Source organism: Lissotriton helveticus, chromosome 8, assembly GCF_964261635.1.
Source record: "Lissotriton helveticus chromosome 8, aLisHel1.1, whole genome shotgun sequence".
Taxonomy (NCBI): Eukaryota; Metazoa; Chordata; class Amphibia; order Caudata; family Salamandridae; genus Lissotriton; species Lissotriton helveticus.
This window is the reverse complement of record NC_136069.1, coordinates 78,852,918-78,873,206: the sequence shown is the minus strand read 5'-3', so window position 1 is coordinate 78,873,206 and position 20,289 is coordinate 78,852,918. Positions and strand designations below refer to the sequence as shown.

Sequence of the window (20,289 nt, the reverse complement as noted above, 5' to 3'; positions counted from 1 at the left end):
AATGTGCTTTCTGTTCTTTTCAGACCCTGACAAAGCGGGAGTTTTGGCAACTGGTGCAACAGAGCTATGGCACAGAACTGGGATTGAACAATGAGGAGATGGAGAATTTATCCCAGACAACAGAAGATAAGGGGCTGCCCAGGTAAAATCTTCGGGTAGAATGCACCTAAGTGTCTCTCTTTATGCAAAAATATTATGCTCGTTGCCCACTCCAATAACCTGCCTGGCTATTGGATTTAAAGATTTGCAGGAGACTATGAATCGACCCCAACGAGCATTGGCAAGCAAGTAGGTCTCATGCTACCAGTTGCCGACCATTTAGCCGTGCGGTGCCAATGCTTTTGCCCAGAATCCTCGTGTTTTTGCTTTGCCAATGCTTATTGAATTGCGTTGGAAGCATTGGATGGAGGAACTCATAATTTCCATCTCTGACATTCCGGGATTTTCCCTGATTTTCCACAATTTATTATGCACCTTTATAACATGCATCAAAGACCAGGGGCGTTCACCAGCGTCTCTACGACCCTACAGCTGCTAAGCACACATTTGGCATCAGCCCCAGCTGGAGTTTGGAAATTGGTGGGAGGGGACTTCAACTGTCAATTTGAACCCCCATTGGGTAATCTATGGTCAATGGCACAGGAGGAAAACAATGTCTAGTCTATTCCTAGGCTAGCAATTCCACCAATCAAACAATGGTCAACTCCAACCCTACACATCTTGCTATGACATTAAATCAGGGCTTCCGAGCCTGCAATGGCAGAACTGCATCTGACAGACAGTAAACATACCTTTAATCGCCCTTTTAGTGCTAGTCGTATTGATTATGATTGAGTTGATGTACAGGTCTGGCCTTCCTTAATTGACATGGAAGTGTGCCAGAGACAAGATAGTAATCACAATGCTGTCTCTAGTGTCATTGCTCTTCCACTTTGTGGTATGTTAGTCAGCCCCTCTGATCCTTTTGATAATAGATTGAGGCCAACCAATAACATGTGTAGAGTGAATTGGTGCCAAAAGACCCTGTCCGAGGAACGATTGGGGACAGTCTTCAGAATAGTAACAGACCATTTGGATGGTCTTTTATCTCAGGCTGGGTGGGCAGACACTACTGATAAACTTTAAAAAATCAGTGTAGGTTATACTCAAATGTGTTGAGAGCTATATAGTCTTTTTTTGTTGTTGTTGAAGCCATAACGTCTGTAGGGATGTTTCGTCCCCCAACATGGTATAACCCTTCCTGTAGGTGTGCTAGGACTGCCATAATGTAAACTATCAAACAGTAAAACGAGTTGGAGATTTAAATCTATAAATAGATTATATGCCAAGCTAAAAGGGAATGGGAAGCAGTGAGGTGGGTAGGGCTTTTAGAAGCGGTACAAAAAAGGGGACTTGGTCTTTTCAGGTTCAGCCTATGGATACTGCATTGTGGAGTCTATTATCCCCATGGCTGATTAGGTCACTCCTTTTTCTACTTTATATTCTGAAACTGAAGAGGCCAGTCCCACTGTGGCAGTTTTTAGTTGTGATGCACCAATGGGCATGAGACAAGTGTATGATTGAGATCAGCAGCCTAATATTACGCAGCATGAAGTTAAATCTGCAATCGCTAAGGTTGTTCCCAACAAGGCACCAGACCCAGACACAATTATGGGCAAACTTTATCATAGTGAGATGGAGGTTAGGAGTCCGTACCTCACAGTTGTCTTTAATAGCATAATGAATGGGCGCCCATTCTACCCACATGGCTGGGACATAAATCATTCCCCTGCATAAAAAGGCTGTCCATCTCTCCTAATTAATTACAGGACTATAAGCCTTATTGACTGCTCACAGAATACTTTTAGTAGTAACCTGGTAGAAAGGCATCAAGAATGGCTAGCCACTAAGGAAGTGCTTACTCCCTTACAGGCCCGTAGCAAGGACAGTACGCTGGACCAGGTCTTCCGCCTACTACTGTTCTGGAAGACTGTGGTTCTGGTAGGAGGCAGGTTTAACATAGTATTTGTAGACGTCCGGTCAGCCTTTAACCTGGTCCCAAGACCTAAGCTCTGGCAATTAATGTCAGATATGGGGGTCCCCAATTACAGCCAATATTGTAAGACTCTGTGAGCATAACTATGCCCAGGTCAGGTGTGGCCAACAAGGTGAGCTGACAGATCACTTCCCTGTCATAAGAGGGGTAAGGCAGGACTGCATTTGATGATTTAATTGATCATCTGAATGGGTGTGTTGGCGATTTTCCAAAACTTGCAGGATATAGGGTCCCCCCACTAATGTTTGCAGATGATACCCTACTAATATCCAAAGCATCCATCGGACTGTAGAGGATTTTAGACAGTTTTGTTCCAAGAGGGTTTAGAAATAAACGTCTGAAAGACTAAATATATGGTCCTTAATACCTGCTCCACAACCACAACCAGATCCAGTCCCAAGCTCAAAGGCTCCATACTGGAGTGGGTGCACACTTTTGAGTATTTAGGATTAATTCTAAATGAGCAATTTGACTGTGACACCATATTGACCGGTGCAGGGATAAACTTGTACACATTGGAGGGCTGATAAAGGTGCAGATCGGTTAAAATTTTCACCCAATATCACTGGCACTGCAAGTTTATATTGAACAGGCTATTGGAGCTGCCCTTAATGGGGTGGAGCTCTGGGGTCACAAAGATGCAATGGTCCTCACTTAAGTCGAAAAATTGATTTTTGCGCCAGCTGACAGGCATCCCTGCCAGTACCCCTAAACTCCCTCTTAGGTTAGATATGGGCATCAGCCCAATAGCAGAAGGGATAGGATTGAGACCAATTCTCTATTGGAGGAGACTTTAGGCAACCCCATAGCTCATAACGTACGGTGAGGGGTTAGAAGAGATTTTGAGGCTTCCTCGCTTTGTCAAAATCCCATGGATTAGGTATATTAGAGATATACTGGGAAAGTTGGGTATAGGGTCCCTGTGAAAAGACTCGTTGACAACTGACTCCATAAGCAGGAATAGCATGAAATCACATTATGCTAAGTATAAATTGGATTTATTGCAGTCTCCAGCCACCTTTGGCTGGCTGGCTGGCTAATGCTTTTCATTGCGGTGAAATAAGAGTGCAAGATGGAAGGGTTCCTTGACGAGATTGAACCTGCGGGAGCCAGGAAACTTTATCTTCAGTTTCACTAAGGACTATCCCCCTGTTCTCCTTCACCTCAGGCTGGGCTCATCCACATGAGCGGGGTAGGTGGGATTGCCATCCCTGCAGTACCAATAAAGAACCGTTGGAGCATGTTTTATTGTTCTGTGCTGCCTAAGCCAAGGGAAGGAAACCATGCATTCATATTTCGAATATTAAGGACATGAGACAAAACAATTCGCCGTTTCTCGTTACCTGCTAGCGATGGAGAGGATGAGGATCAGGTGTATGATGCTCAAATCAAACATAGGGCTGATTCATTACAAGCATCGAGGGCTTGTAATGTTTCTGTACCCCACTCCCATCATTAACCTGTGATGTGTGGCATGAGGCATAAGATTGCACATGCCCAAAAACAGCTGAGAGTTGTTACGATTCATGCCGCATTAGCATGTGCAGGGAACAATCCGGGTCTGCTTTGAGGCCTCAACTATTTCCACTCGCTATGGCCCCTTGTGTATATGTGGCTCAACACTGCATTTCCCTATCCTTGTGATTTTATTTTTCGAGCTTACAAAATGTTTTAATAGTATAGATTGCATAATGTGGTTTTATGTTGTATTGATGTATTTATGGTGTGCAATAGCACGATTTTAATATTTTAGGTCTATGAAAATGTTTTTGTCCTTTTTTTATGGCTTGCAGCCGAAATAAAGTATATTGAATTGCATTGCAAGCATTGGCATAGCAAAATCCTGCTGCTGTGCATGCATGTATTCTGGGCATGTTGCCATAGATTATTTTATTTATTTGCAACTATTGCAGGATGCCTGCTGTACATATGCATGACTGTACAACAGTCAAATTTGCATGGTTTGGCTTTGCCAGTGCTTTTAATGCAATTCAGTAATAATTGGCACAGCCAAAAGCACACACTTTGCCTGTGAACAGTACTGGGCATGTGCAGGGTCACATTCTCCAATGGGGGAAGTGAATGGCACATTGATTAGGGAAGGTATTTGTAGTGGGAAGCCTTCCAATCCCTGGCATCCTCCATATCCATCACCATATTCTTTGCTGTCATACTCGCACATCCTTGTCACCCTCACAGTTTGTGTCACTCTCAAATTCCTAGTCACCATTGTGGGAGGGGGAATCATGTCCGGCCAAGCTCCAACCCATCCCAGAAGGGGATTCCGCCCAAACAGTATTTCTGTTTTATTAGAGTTATATTGTAACTTGTTGTCCTTCAGCCAGTCAAGCAAGGCTACCATACAGCGGGCAAATGCATCCTATGCAATTACAGAATCCTCATTATATGTGAGCAGGAGTTTGGTTTCATCTGCAAATGAGATGACCTAGATGTTAAATGATTCAACCAAATATGCGAAAAAGGGACATATAAATGTTGAAGAGTGTGGGACTTATGGAGGAGCCTGGCAACTGCCCCCACTATTTTGCTCCTGAGGCACATGGTTTTATCCAATTCAGACAGTTCCTGGTTAATTAATTATAACTTTTTCTACAAAAGACATCCATGTGAAATGTGTGCCTTTAGTCAGGGATTATAAAGGATCTCTTGGTTTGTAACATATCCTAGAGAAACCTGCGAAAACAGTAAAAAGGCCAACAAAAAAAATTAAACCGAAAATGGGAAAAGTGTTGTACAAGAAAATTTGTGTTTTTTCTAGCTGTGGCATCAACAAAAGGTTTGCTATGCTAACTTCACACTTTACATAGCTTTCAGAAATGGGCAAAGTAAAAAAAACAGTTTTTACCATTTTGTAAGTAGTGGTCGATAATTTATATTTTTGTTATTACTTCTTACTTGCAAGTAATAAAGCGGTATGAAACTCTTGGGTGAGCTCAGAAAAGTCAGAGTTTCTGAATACTAGGCATCATTCTGAATTGAGCAGCAGGCCATTTGTATACCTCGCTCGAGGTTTTCTATATGAAACTAATCATTGACATCAAAATAGTGAAAATGGGTAGGAAACAACAGAACTAGGTGCCATATGTATGTTTTGTTACACTGAAGGCAGGTCTATGAAAGGAATATATGTTCTTGTCATCCTTCACAAAACAAAGCTTGCAGCTGCAGGCGACACGCCTTTGCATCAGCCATAGGTGGGGACCTTTAAAGGGAAGCTATCTAGTGAATACCGTAGGGTTTCACTGCTGTAGCTTCAATGATATGACCTCTACATCCTCTGAACTTTAATGGTAGTTTATTATAGATGAGTTTTCAAATCGGCAATGATAAAACATTCGTCGACGATAATTACAATTAAAGGAAGCCACCGTCGACAACCTCGTCGACAGAAACCAAAAAGATTCTCATGATGCCGGAATCTGGAAGGAGGTGATCAGAGTTGGCATCTTGGAGTAAAATCTCGTTTATTGGAAATGCAGGAATCTGAGGAGGAAGGTCCTTTTGGGAATACTCAAACGCCATCCCAGCTCAAGGTAACATGCCAGGATACAGATAATAAAGACGAATATCAAGACAAGTATGAGTATTTGGTGGCGGATTTCTCCTTTGAAGTTCGTCCACCTCCAAAATCACATATATACGAATCCTTTCAGGAGAGTTATGATTTTGAGGAAGAAGAATATAATCTTCAGCCACCATGGGAAGATACCATTTCAATGCTAATCTCGCTGATCACGGACCTGAGACACATGGTTAGCGACTATTACAAGCGCTCTCTGGAAGCTAATGCTCCATCGCCTACCACCCCAAGTAAACAGCAGTGTCCACCTTCTTCCGAAACTACACAGCCACCACCGGATACACAGAAGGCACTACCTCCAAGAGTAATAGCCATCAGAGATGACTAAATAGAGAGTGATTTGGAGGTCCAGCCAGAAGAGGGAGAGCTGATTCAGGATGTGGTACCTGTGGGCAATGGATAGGATGACTACGTTGCACCATGCTCTCCTTCCCCAGCGAATTCTCCTCTGGAAGACATTGGAGGGTTTCACGAACTGCTGGAGCGGGCCTCAGAGGTTTGACTTACCTGTTCCTGTGAAACAGGTGGACTGTTTCCTATATGATTTTAAGGATTCCATCAGGAAATCAATTTGGGCCATTCCAATGCTGAACCACATATGGGAAGAAGGTATAAAAATTATGAAGAGTCCGGCTTCAGTACCTGCAGCAAACCTGAGAATGGAGAAAATATTATAAGGCTCCAGAATCATCTCTGGTACAAAAGGGGGTGGTGATGGACGGAGCATCTGAATCAATCAAACACTCACACCCAATCAAAAGATCTGGGTTTAATCCATCACCGTTCTTTAGCCCACTTCCCCACCCCAGTTCAGACATGGCTATATGCAAATCAGTCTGACCCTGTTCCTCATGGGAACAGTCCAGCCCAAACTGCCAAGCCATGTCTTCCCTGGACCGGAAACAAGCTTCCGAGGACCGGTTTCTGGCATTCCAGCCGTCTTCAGCCCGGCTTGCTTGAATCCAGTGGCAAAGTGAGCAAGGGACTCACGTCTGAGCATACCCTGCCACACTTATGGCGGCCAAAAGCGGTACAAAAGCGGGTGGTGATGGACGGAGCATCTGAATCAATCAATCAAACACTCACACCCAGTCAAAAGATCTGGGTTTAATCTATCACCGTTCTTTAGCCCACTCAGCCACCCCAGTTCAGACATGGCTATATGCAAATCAGTCTGACCCTGTGCCTCATGGGAACAGTCCAGCCCGAACTGCCAAGCCATGTCTTCCCTGGACCTGAAACAAGCTTCCGAGGACCGGTTTCTGGCATTCCAGCCGTCTTCAGCCCAGCTTGCTCAGACGTGAGTCCCTTGCTGACTTGGCCACTGGATTCAAGATAGCCTGGCTGATGAGGATTATGAATCCGAAACCGGTCCCAGGATGCTTGTTTCCGGTCCATGGAAGACATGGCTTGGCAGTTCGGGCTGGACTGTTCCCATGAGGCACAGGGTCAGACTGATTTGCATATGGCCATGTCTGAAATGGGGTGGCTGAGTGGGCTAAAGAATGGTGATGGATTAAACCCAGATCAGTTGACTGGGGGTGAGTGTTTGATTTGCTCAAACGCTCCGTCCATCATCCCCTTTTGTATCGCCAGAATCATCTCCAGCATGTCTAATCTGCCACCTAAGACCCGAATCGATGGTCATGCAAGCAGCCCAGAGACGCTCTAGGAATCCTATGACTACATGTTCTACTCCACCTAATAAGGATTGTAGAAGTCTGGATAGTACTGAAAAGCATTTCGCAGTAATGGCGGCCAAGTCCATGAAAACATCAAATACGTTCGCCATATTAGGGTGGTACGTGGTCCGATTTGGCACCTTTTTTTGATCATCTTCCGGTCGATAAGAAAGAAGAGGCGATGCAGATACTACAAAAAGGGGCTCGGGCAGCCTCGGCGATCACTGCTATAGCCATGGACATCTCATCAGTGGCTTTCAGACAGATGGCAATAGTAATTGCAACAGGGTTATCGCCAGTATGCAAATCAGCACATAATGTGCCCTACCAACAACAGACGACCAGAAGAAGACCTGCGGCACGAGGAAAGTCACAGGATAGTGGTAGACGTCAGTGACACTTTCATAGCACCACCCACCTAGCTACGATGGAAACCTCACCAGAACCACTACCTCTCTCAATATTACCAGAAATGGGTAGCAAGAACATCGAAAAAATGGGTGTTAGACTTAAAAAACCTTCTACATGTCCTCCCTTCCCCAAGAAACATCATCTGACTTTGCTAAAGAATGAGATCTCAGATCTTCCTCTAAAAGGGGTAATAGGAGGTTCCTCCGCAACTTTGAGGAAAAGGATTCTTCTCCCATTTTTTTCCTAATAAAGAAAAAAACATTGTACCAAATAGAGGCAGGTAATGGATCTAAGGGGTTTGAACAAATATATAAAAAAACAACTCTTCAGAATGCTATCGCTACAAGAGATTCTCCTAATGTGAAACAGAGGAGACTTTATAACATCACTAGATCTCTTGGATGCATACTTTCACGTACCTATTCACGTCAAACATTGACGTTATCTAAGGTTCTAGGTGGCGGGGTGCCACTATCCGTTCAAGGTATTACCCTTTGGTTTCCGGTCAACGCCAAGGGTGTTCACAAAATGCATGGTGCCAGTGGTGGTGTTTCGGAGGCAGCAAGGACACCAGGTATATCATTATCTAGACGACTGGCTAATAAAAGGACCTACATACCATTCAGCTCAAAACTCCTAGGCCAAAGAGTCAATGTGCAAAATCCTCCATGGTATCCTCTCAAACTCTACAGTTTCTAGGAGCAGTGCTGAACACAGGAGAGGCATAGGCATACCTATCAGAAGAACGCATTCAAAAAATCCTAAAGTAGGTGTCTTAAATACAAAAAAAAGAGTCTGTTTCAGTGAGGATGTACACATCTATGCTGGGGATGCTCTCATCCTGCATTCCACTGATTCCAAATTGTCTGCTTCACATGCGCCCACTTCAGAAATAACTCTACCTGCAATGGATACAGACTCAAGGATCATTGGAGGATCTCGTTTTTATCACTCCACCAATAAGGAAAGCTCTGTCATGGTGGGGGGTAAGAACGAATTTCTCAGCAGGACTACTATTCGAGCCTCAACCTCCCTGTTTCATAATGCCAACGGATGCATCTTTGCAGGGGTGGGGAGCACATCTACAGGACCTGGAAATTCAGGGTCACTGGAACTCTCAGGAAGCACTGATGCACATCAATTTGCTGGAACTAAAAGTTGTGTTTTTAGGTCGATATCGCTGAAAAGATTCGAGTGAGTGGAGAAGATTCTTAAAGCAGTTGCTATAAAAAATGAGGACTTGGAATCGCGTAGTCGCCGCAACAACATTCGCATTCTCAATGCCACCAACTAAAAAGGATACTCAGTCTGTTGTGTGCGCTGAAATGGGTAAATTGTCAGAACCGAGCAGTAGTGTCAGGGGCTCTGTAAAAATAAAAAGTCAAGGAAAAACCCAGCAGAATTGTGGGAGCCAGGAGACCCCGCAATATTGCACTTAGTGACTGTAACTTACCAGCAGAAGCAAAATGCAACAAACTATTGGAAGTTGAGAAGTTGAGATAAATTGAATAATCTGCAGTTCTCAGGCACCTACTGCATGAACATATTCCAAGGTGAATCTTTGGGTCTCTACAGGGAGGCCCTGGCCTTGCTGTTCGGACTGGACTGTTCCCATTGGGTGCAGGATCAAGACAGATTTGCATGTGGCTAGGTCCAAACTGCAATGACATGGTGAGCAAAAAAACGATGGATTTAGGCCCAGATCACTGTACTGGGTAGAATGTATGACCTGGTTCTGCATACTGTCCAATAGTTGTTCTTTTTGAATTTGTCACTCCGAGTGGTACGGGTATGCCAGACGTGGTTCCCGGCTCTCCATGCCACTGGAGTCAAGCTATCCTGGCAGATGAGGGCTGAAAACCCCAAACCAGTCCTAGGATGCTTGTTTCCAATCCAGGGAGGACCTGGCCTGGCAGTTCGGGCTGGATTGTTCCCATTGGGCGCAGGGTCAAGACTGATTTGCATATGGCTAGGTCCAAACTTGAATGGCGTGGTGAGCAAAAAACGATGGATTTAGGCCCAGAGCTTTGTACTGGGGTGAATGTATGACATTGTTCTGCATTCTGTCCATCAATTGTACTTTTTGCAAAGGCATACAGTAGCCATCTTTATTTATTTTATTTATTTATAAAAAAACGATCAGCTTTTGTCTGTACGTGATCCCTGCCCAAGTGAAACCAGAAGCTGCAAGAGAAAATAAAAGATGGCTGCAAGGATTGGCACTTAAGACCCCAAAGTACACATAAGATGGCGACTGCCATGAGGCAGCCTGGAAATAGACAGCTGAGTAGAACTGCTTGTGACGGTCAGGGCAGGGCAATGTTCAACACTCCGTCCATCATCCCCTTTGGTTTTGTTTGGTTTTGCTTTGTTCGCCCTAAGTTGGCAGGGTATGCCCAGACGTGGGTCCCTTGCTCACTTTGAACTGGATTCAAGCTAGCCTGGCTGGTGACAGCTGATTAGCCAGAAACCGGTCCCAGGATACTTGTTTCCGGTCCAGGGAAGACGTGGCTTGGCAGTTCGGGCTGGGCTGTTCCCATGAGGCACCGGGTTAGGCTGATTTGCATATGGTCATATCTGAACTGGTGTGGCGGAGTGAGCTAAAGAATGATGATGGATTAAACCCAGATTAGTTCACTTGGGGCGAGTGCTTGCAATGTTCAACACTCCGTCCATCGTCCCCTTTGGTTTTACTTTGTTCGCCCTAAGTTGGCAGGGTATGCCCAGACGTGGGTCCCTTGCTCACTTTGCCACTGTATTAAAGCCAGCCTGGCTGATTAGCCATAAACCGGTCCCAGGATGCTTGATTCCGGTCGAGGGAAGACATGGCTTGGCAGTTCAGTTGCACTGTTCTGATGAGGCACAGGGTCACACTGATTTGCATATGGCCATTTCCTGGGGTGCCGGAGTGAGCTAAAGAATGATGATGGATTAAACCCAGATCAGTTGACTGGGGGTGAGTGCTTGCAATGTTCAACACTCTGTCTATCATCCCCTTTGGTTTTGCTACTGTATTCCTAATCAGTGGAATTCCACAGAAGGCACACCTAAGGCAGGCTACTTAGCAGACATCTGCACCAAATACATGCATCTGGTGAACATCATCTGCTTTGCATGGTAACCACTTCAATTAGTAGATGCTACAAATTATGACTCCCCAACCTTTAACTTCTGCCCTATGTGATTCCGTTTCCACACAAGAGAAATTAAGGAATTTCTGTGCAGGAGGAAAAATTTCCTTTTCCCAGAGGTCTCATCAGCTTTTTTCTCTGTTGCTCGTTATCCCGGTCACTGACCGGATTCTCTAGTGGCAGAAGCCATGTTTGCTTTAAATTCTCTTGGAATCATATAGTTTGTTAATGGGCCCACTCACAAAAATTATCATGCACTGTATTTTGTGCTAGCTCCAGAGGAAAACAAAATACAAGGGGGTGCTCCTGGATGCAACATTATTTTGTATTAGTATCCATGTATACAGCTGCAGGTCCATGGCATGACTCATTTTGTCATCCAGTTTCTGGGGGAAAATGAACACAACGTTTCCCTCAATTTTAACAGATCCCTGATGTGAATACCAGTTTAGATGATGATCACAATCTAGGTAGAACAGACTAGGTTGCGCCTAGAAGACATTTCCATAATAAAACCCAGAGGAGACCCAATGCATATTTTTTCTGAATTTGTTTAAAAAAAAAAAAGAGCAATTTCTTATGCACCACTAATAGCGCAGACGGAACACATCCGATTTTTTAGATGTCTTTGAAACCAAATAAGAATACTTGTGTGGCCAGGTTTTCATGACAAACCATGTTCTCCAGTGCTTGACCGAAGTAGTGTAAATCTGTATACACCCTATGGGTTCAGTCGAGAAGGTGCCTTCCTCTTATTTTTTGTGATACATCAACATTTTATTTTCCAAACCAAAATCCACTGAAGATATGAGACTATCAAATGCTGAGCCTCAGCCGTCTCCGACATTAGGAACTCCAGCTGGCCCTCCATTTCTTCCACCAGTAGTGCTAATGTTCAGAGATTGCTGCTTGCATTAAACTCCAGATCATCAGATGATTTCTATCATCTCTTCACCTTATTGGCATACATATATCAGGATTCTTTCACTGTGGCAGCTATTGCAAATTTGAAAGTGCGAGTAGCGTTACCCACTCAAAAATAGAGACCTAAATATTCTTGACCAAATCATTAAATATAGCTACGTATTATTCTGCTCCCAGCACTCCGCACTCAAAAAGATTACTGACAACATTGTAGCCTTACAGCTGTAACCCAGTTTGGAATCAAGTGACTTCCTAATCTCGTGGCAACTGGATTTTTATTTTTAACTGAGTTGTTAATGAGTTTCAAAGTATCCTGGACAAGGGTGATGCAGCAGGGATCATCCTAGATATCTCTTCATAGAGTATCAAAGAAATTGGTATCCAAGGTTAATCGAAGTGTGATTCACTTTCTTTCCATATAGTCGCTTAATAAAACATTTCCTGCCTCCTTTCCTCCTCCAATAGTTTCAGTGTACAGTGTGGGGGTTGTTGGCATGGTAAACGGGAGTGTTCCCCTGCCCTTAATACCTAATAGACTGTGTCTGCTGGTATGTTTACCGAGGTCTAAGCCTATCACTGATTGTATAGGTCCTGTTCTGCAACCTTTTTGGGTGCGCCAAGTGTGCCCTCTTTACTGACGGTGGACTACTATCTGATAGAGACATCTTACTGCAAATTACTTACTTTAGAATATTCCCCAGATGCGAGACTGGATCAGTAAATGTTTTTCCGTATCAACGTTGTCCACCGGATGTGACATAGACTGAGTCCATATTACTTCCTCGCCAATGTCGGTTTCTTGTTTTCCTCGCTTGCAACGAAGATCCGGAGTGGTTAGCGGGGTGTTTTTCAAACCCATCTTGCCATTTTGTCAAGGGAACAGTGTGCTTTTATGCAATGTTGTCAGGGTTTTAATCCAATGGACCTTGTGACAGACATATGGTGCCTTGCAGAACACCATGACTCAGAGGAGTGCGTTTCCTGTCAGTGTCTTCGGCTGAAGGCATTGAGAGAGCATCGGAGAAAACATATGGCAGCAGTTTTTCTGAGAAGCCGTTTGGGTGAGGGGCCGCCAACTTTTAGTGAGGCTCCGAAGCACAAACCGTTGGTATGCAAGTCCAACGCTGTCTCTCAACCTTTGGTTGCGGGGCATTCATAGGAGTCCACCCCGTGCCTCCCTAAATATCATGGAGCCGTGCCGACTCCTGCCCACATGCATGAATAGAACTTTTCCCTGCATAAGTTTTTTGGGCCTCAGTACTGCTATGGTGCGCTTGCACCATAGGGGTACTGAGGCTGCTGCAGTTTGCTTTACTATGAAGAAGAGCTCCAGCTCAAGAGTTGATACCTTCTTGCCATGTACCATACTCTATGTGGAGTATCTTTTGTATGCTATGGTGAGCATTTCTAAATATATATATGTGTTGAGCTGGGATTGCTCAGCTTGTGCACTATTAGTCTAGCATTTGAGTGTGCAAAGTTCTATCCTCTGGGTCGGGTTATTTCTCTGATGTATGATATTTTAGATTCGTGAAGTTTGGTCCCCCTTGTTAGGTACTTTTAAAATGTGTACCCCTTGGAAGTCTCAGTTTATATGATCTGCCTTTTGATGAGTGTTTTATGTACAATGGCCCTCTTAATAGTTTTGGTTAATGATAAAGTGTCTATTATACTTTTAAATGGCATTTGTGTGACCTTATGCTTCATTTATGAGCATACGTCAATAAACTGAGGTGCTGCTTATCCTGTTGATGGGATAGTACAGCACTGAAGGTATCTATGACAAATTCTTTCTGGTATTTTCACAGAAAGTAGCTAGTAGCCCACATTACTAGTGTATGCGACTTCTGCTTTTCCCCTAGTACTTCCTTACATTTAGGTGATAGATGATGTTACTTATGATTGATGGTAAAAGTTCTCTACTTTTTGGTAAATTTAGAACATTATTAACCAAAAGCTTATCATCTTGTTAGCTTTGACACTACGGGCCAGATGTAACAAAAATCCATTTTGCAATCCTTTCAATAGCACATTTTAGATAATCGCAATTTAAGGAATGCAAAATGGTATGTAAGAAAATGGCGATTACCTAATAGTGATACCTAAAGATTCACAATTGCAATAAGGTAATCGCTAGTAGGTAAAAGTAATCCAGTCGTTCCTATGGTCCCAGAGGCCCATAGGAGTGAATGATTTTGCATTGGTAATTGTTAATCACAAATTAGGTATTGCAAAACCAAGGGTGCCCGTGGCCGAAGACCATCCTGAAGCACCCCCAAACAAATGTGCACATCTAAAGCTCACACATACACTAGTGGCATGTGTGCAATACATGGCACTTTGAAAAATGCATTTTTGTGAATTTTTCAAAATTTGCACATGGTTACCATTGACTTGGAGTCAATTTTAATAGCATTTCCTAAATGCACAGTTTACATTTAGAAAATGCTTGATACATGTGATAAGGGATTCACAAATTGTGATTCCCTATTTGTTGTCACAATTTTAGCTAATTGTGATTAGCTAAAATTGTGAATACAAATCCTTTCATACATCTTGAAAGTGCACTCGCAAACGGCCGAAATGAACAATTTGCACTGTTTGCGAATGCAAACATTTTGATACATGTGGCTCTATAAGTTTTGCTCTTCAGGTTCTGTCTTTTAACTATTGCTATTGATTGGCTCTTCTGTCCCTTTGTGTAGACATTGTTGGTTTGTACATGTTCCTTGAGCATGTTTGTTTTTCCTGGCATTCTGATGTAGTCTCTCAGGCTATTCTTTTCCTTCTATTGTGAAGGATACCTAATGTTTTTGACTGTTTTTTGGGTTGGTATAACACTGTCTGGTATTACTAAAGATTTTCTTCTTTTATGAAGGACATTTCCCTCTAATGGTGTACCTTTTCTTGTCTATTAAGGTGTGCATGTAGGTTGGTCCTGGAGGGGAATAGGTGTTGGCTTCCTAGCTTTTACCTTTTGTAGAAGACTTTTATTCCTATCATACAGGATCTTTGCTCCTATCCGGGACAACTCTTTTCCACATTTACCGGTCTCTAGTTGCTGGTGTTTGGGTTCACAGGTGGTGAAGTGTGGTCCCTCGATGACATTTACAAATTGAGATTTGTTTATAGATTGTTCCAATTCTTTTATTAAGGAATCCTTAAAAGTTTCCGATTTAATTTTTGGGGACTTTTTTCTAGATCACCTATAGATGGTTTTCTATTCATAAAAGTAAGGTCACGTACTAAGCTAGGATATCAAAGTTCTTTTCCATACTTAGGGCCCGATGTAGGTGGCCATTTACCGACCGGTAAATGGGTCATTGAGATGTAGGGGGCTATATTTTACAGAATCGGTAAATTTACTGATTCGGTAAATTTACCGATTCTGTAAAATACCGAATTGGTAATTTTTCCGATTCGGAAAATTCCTGATGTAGGTAGCACTGTTTCCAGTGCTACAGGCCTTTTAGATTCGGTATTTTACCACCCAATCCAATTGGGTGGTGAAATACCGAATCCAGGTGATGCACACCTGTGCCACACAGACATGCCCTTAGGGCATGTATGTGTGCCACATGGCACACATGCCTGTAATTGGGGTGCCAGAGGGTGTCAAAGTGACACCCCCTGCACCCTTGCGAAATTCGGTATTTACCGATTCGGTAAATACCGATTCGGTAATGCCCATTGATTCCTACGGGCTTCAATGCCCATAGGAATCAATGGGCATTACCGATTCGGTATTTACCGAATCGGTAAATACCGATTCCTTCCGATTCGGTAATTGTAAAAATACAATTACTTACATCTGCCCTCCTCTTCTTTTTTACCACTTCTTAAATACCGATTCGGTATGAATCGGTATTTAAGAAGTGGTAAAAAAGATTTACCTACATCGGGCCCTTAATATCTTATTCAACTTTATACAACCATTGCTTATCGGTGGTGACTCCGGCAACTTGCATTACTCTGACGGGTTGCATGGCTGTTGTTTTCCTAAATGATCTGATCCCACTGTAGTTCAATACTATTATGTCCATATTGTCTGCAGATTATTTGGCCATATTTTTGTATCTTTAAATATGAATTTTATTTTGTTGCTATATAAGCATTTAATTATTTTACTCCTATGTCAATATATATGATATTCTAGAGGTATTTGTATCCCTCTAGTTCTTTTTCCAGTGAAAAACTGCTTCTGTGCCAACAGTTACTATTGTTGTCTCCAACATTTTTTATAAGAACATCTGTTATGCTTTCTCCTTGGAAGATGGATTTTTCTCTGTGTAATTTCAGGGCAGCACTGTCTAGGAGGACATAGAGGTATTGCTCAGTGGCATGGCCTGCTGCTCTTTGTTCCACTGGTTCAAACCCTCAGTTCGGGCCTGGATATAAGGCCAGGGGCCAGATGTACGTCGCCCAATACCGGTCGGTAACGGCGGAAATTACCGAATTTCGGCCGTTACCAACCGGTATTGTTTTTTTTAGATGTAGGTGGCATTTTTGTAGGATTCGGTATTTTACTGAATCGGTAATTTAAGGATTCGGTAAAATACCGAATTCTTAACATACCTATTCGGTAAATTACCGAATCCAGGATGTAGGGAGCACTCAAGTCAGTGCATTCCTCAGTTAAGGATTCGTTATTTACCACCAACTACAAGTTGGTGGTAAATAATGAAAACCTTTGAAAAAGCATTTTTTTTTTGCTTTTCCAACAGTGCCATGTTGCAGACATACATGCCCTTAGGGCATGTATGTCTGCAACATGTGCACCCATACACAATTGAGGGGTGCAACCGCATGTCAAAGTGACACCCTGCCACTCTTCAATGTTTTCCCCCTTTTACCGAATCTGTATTTACCGATTCAGTAATTGCCATTCATTCCTATGGGCCACCAGGTCCATAGGAATGAATGACAATTACCGAATCGGTAAATACCAATTTGGTAAATACCGAATTTTACAGATTCGGTCAAATTTACCGAAAAATTACTTACATACTATTTACCTATTCTTAAATACCGAATCGGTATGATTCGGTATTTAAGAATAGGTAAATAGTATTTACCTACATCTGGCCCCAAATGTGTTTATTTTCATAGGGTCATATGAAAACATCTTTTTGTCAGGGTTAATGAGAGATAGATAAATATCTTTTTTCGATTTCATCATAAAAACCATAAAAGCACATCAATTTACAATACATTTCAAACAAGAGCATTTTTAAAAAAGGAGGTGAAGAAGGAAAGAGAATAAAAACAGACTTCACAACAAATTCTCATGGTTAAATATACTATTGGTCGCATTGTAGCTGACACCTCTTCCTTGATCACAGGTCGCATACATTCCGTGGTAGCTGTTACCTTCTGGGATGTAGCCAGGGACCTTATATTAACATTACGTTAACAACCGTACATATGTTATTATTTGAAAAAGTGCCTAGTGCTAGTGCCTCTAATACATCTATGACAAAATGATCCTAAAATTATAATGTATACAGTAAATTCACAATTGAATCTAGTCGTCAAAAGTATAAAGATATCAATTATTGAGATAGCATTGTCAGTAGAGCCATAACTTGCTAAAGTCCCATCGTCGCTTTATATGGCATTCTCAGTAACCAGTAGCCAAATCTTTATACAATTGTGCTTTGCTACACTGAGGTGTCTACCATATTCTAATCAGGATAATGGTAAAATGTTACATATCACAGTTCCCTTTAGTTATGGTCCCATGAAGATTACCTATCCACACACTCGATGTATCTTCCCTGCACTTTATATACTCGCAGGCCTGGACATAATTATTTAGTATTAACATTTTTTAATGTTCTACTTCATATTTTCCATGTGTGAAGCAAGTATCTGGACAGACCACAGACTAAATATTCTGTACTGTCGCTTTTCAGAATTCTGACAATCTCTGTTAGACGGTTTGCTGCCAGAATTCGACAGATTGGAATTAGCCAGGTCCTTCTTGTATGTTTGTACATAGGGCAAAAGAATAATAAATATACTTCTGATTCGAGTGCAGCCTCACACCCTTGGCAGCTGGGGGGGGGGGGGATATTGACACCGTTCCAGCTACTAACAAAACTGTTAATTGGAAGAATACCATGCCTACATTTTAAATATATGATTTTGCGAATGGTGGCTCTGTTCGATTCAAGAAATCTTCTTGCTGCATTTTATATTTGAAATTGAGAAATCTGATTGTTCATTCCCCTGCATTTCTCCTATTTAGCCAACTATCCTCCACGTGTCTCCAGTATCTTTTTTAAGGAAATTTGCCGGGTTTTTCTGAATGTTAGCAGGGGTTAGCCATAGTTCGCTGATGCCAAGTTGGCCCAGCCATTGCTTGATAAGATTGAACCACTGGACACACCCTCTAGTGTCCATTGAAAGTGTTTCTTGGAGTTACTCTTTCATTGGCAATGGAGAATCATTCACCCATATAAGCATCTGAAATGTTAAGGGCCGTGGAGTGATTGCGTGAGCAACTCCCTTCATGCCCAAGTCCAAGAGCATTGGTATGAGTGGTGCATTTCAGGGAAGCGCCAGCACTGATGTAATAAAATAGTTTTCATTTTTTTTCTATGGCGGCTACATTGACGTGTCCCCAAAGCCCTGCACCATAAAGTGCGGCCCCTATTCCCTTTTCTTGGTATTCTTGAATTGCTGGGGTTGCTGCAATGGTCAATAAGTTGACTTTCTTTATTTTTAAATTAAAGCTGTCCCCACATGATGCAGCGAATATTAGCTTTTTCATAATTGTGATGACCATGATAGTGTATTAGTAAGTCTCACACTTAGGTAATCAAATTGTTTCACCTCTTCTAGTGTAATTGAACCCAGTTTTATACTTCGGTTAAAAGACTTGTGACGATTAAAAATCATGATTTTTGTTTTTTGGATATTGATTTCTAATCTGTAATCTTCACAGCCCCTCCCAAACTGGTCCGCTAAGTTATGGAGCCCCATCGGAGACCTAGAAATGAGCAGGGTGTCATCTGCGAAGAGTAACGCAGGCACCTCTTGCCCTGCATGCTTCGGAGGATTGCCCCTACAATCTGTTAGCTGTTTGATCAAGCCATTTATAGAGAGCGTGAAGAGAGTTGGCGCAAGGATGCATCCTTTCCTCACTCCACGACTCACCCCAATCCTGTTCGTTAACCCGCCTTAATTCCCCCATCTAATCTTAGCGTAATTGTTTGTGTGAAGTCTCATGATAATTTGTAGGTTTGTTGGGATCTCTAGTTTGATCAAAGCTATCCAAAGCTTTTCCCGCAGAACTAAATCAAAGGCCGCACGGAGATCTACAAATACCACGTATAAAGTGCCTTTCCTGATTGTCACATATTTCCACAAGATCAGAAGGAAGCGAAGAAACTGATCTATAGTGCTAATCTTCCCTCTGAATCCTGCCTGCAGCGGTGATAATAAGTCCCCTTCCCCTATCCAATCGTGGATTCTCTCCAACAGTTGACGACAGAATATTTTTTGGGCAATATCAATAAGGCTTAGAGGTCTATAATTTACTGGGCCAAGTTTATCTCACTTTTTATGGATAGGGACGACCTCCGCGCCTAGCTATGAATCTGGTATTTCTGCCCTTTTTAGTATGGCATTATATGTGTAGTTGAGAATGACACTCCATATTTGAGTTTCTGGGAGCTAAAGATCCCCCGGGAAAGGTCTAAGCCTGGAGCTTTCCACCATTGTGTGGTTGTAATTTCCTCCAAGGTTTCATCTATGGTCAAAGAAAGGCAGTCAGTGTCTGCTCCCAGGTTAAAAAAAAAACTCTCTGGGTGTTACACCATTATTATTATTTGTTTGTGGCCATTTAATCCTCTTTCTGTTGTTACTAGCGACAATACGGTTTAGAGATTTAGATTCCAAGCGTGGTTGGTGAAAACACGGTTCTTTTGTTCGCTCCGAGGAGAGAGCATCATGATCACTATCGTGTCTCTCCGTCACTCACATGTCCACTAGACTTGACCATAGTTGAACATCGATCAAGAAGTAGTCTATTCTGGTTTTATAATGTGGCCTCTCATATGTATGATGTAATCTAAAATTAGAGGTGGAACGACCATTTTCAGCCCTCATCCCATGTTTATAGGTGAGGGAGGCTACTTGCAGCTCTACTTTCACATTCTTCACTGGCTTCCCATGACTCAGCAGAGGAATAGCTAGTTCTGCCTCCTCTTCATCAGTAATGCTTTTAGTTACTTCAAGGGGCTCGAAGGTTACATTTAGATCCCCCGCTATGACTATATAATGAGATGCCCTATCCGCCTCAAGGACTTTATCTAGGTGTTCAATGGTATTGAGGAAAAACAGCCCAAATTACAACCGATGCCCAGGCTGCTGGCACAAGACGCCTCTTAGTTCCCATCTTGAACAGTTACCAAAGAAAGAGACGGGCGCTGGAAGCGGGAGTGCAGGAACAGATTTTTATTTCTCATGAGGAGAGCCTGTCATTTCGGACACGCGCAC

General features: G+C 42.7%; 1 protein-coding gene across 3 annotated transcripts in view; it reads left to right on the top strand.

Moving 5' to 3' along the window:
• Positions 1-20,289, top strand: part of GRAMD1C (GRAM domain containing 1C) — a 1,372,139-nt gene that overhangs the window by 733,085 nt on the left and 618,765 nt on the right. For all 3 annotated transcript variants that reach the window (XM_078656659.1, XM_078656660.1, XM_078656661.1), the window contains exon 7: positions 24-142. In XM_078656659.1, coding sequence (XP_078512785.1) covers positions 24-142 — 119 coding nt within the window. The remainder of the gene's footprint in view (positions 1-23; positions 143-20,289) is intronic.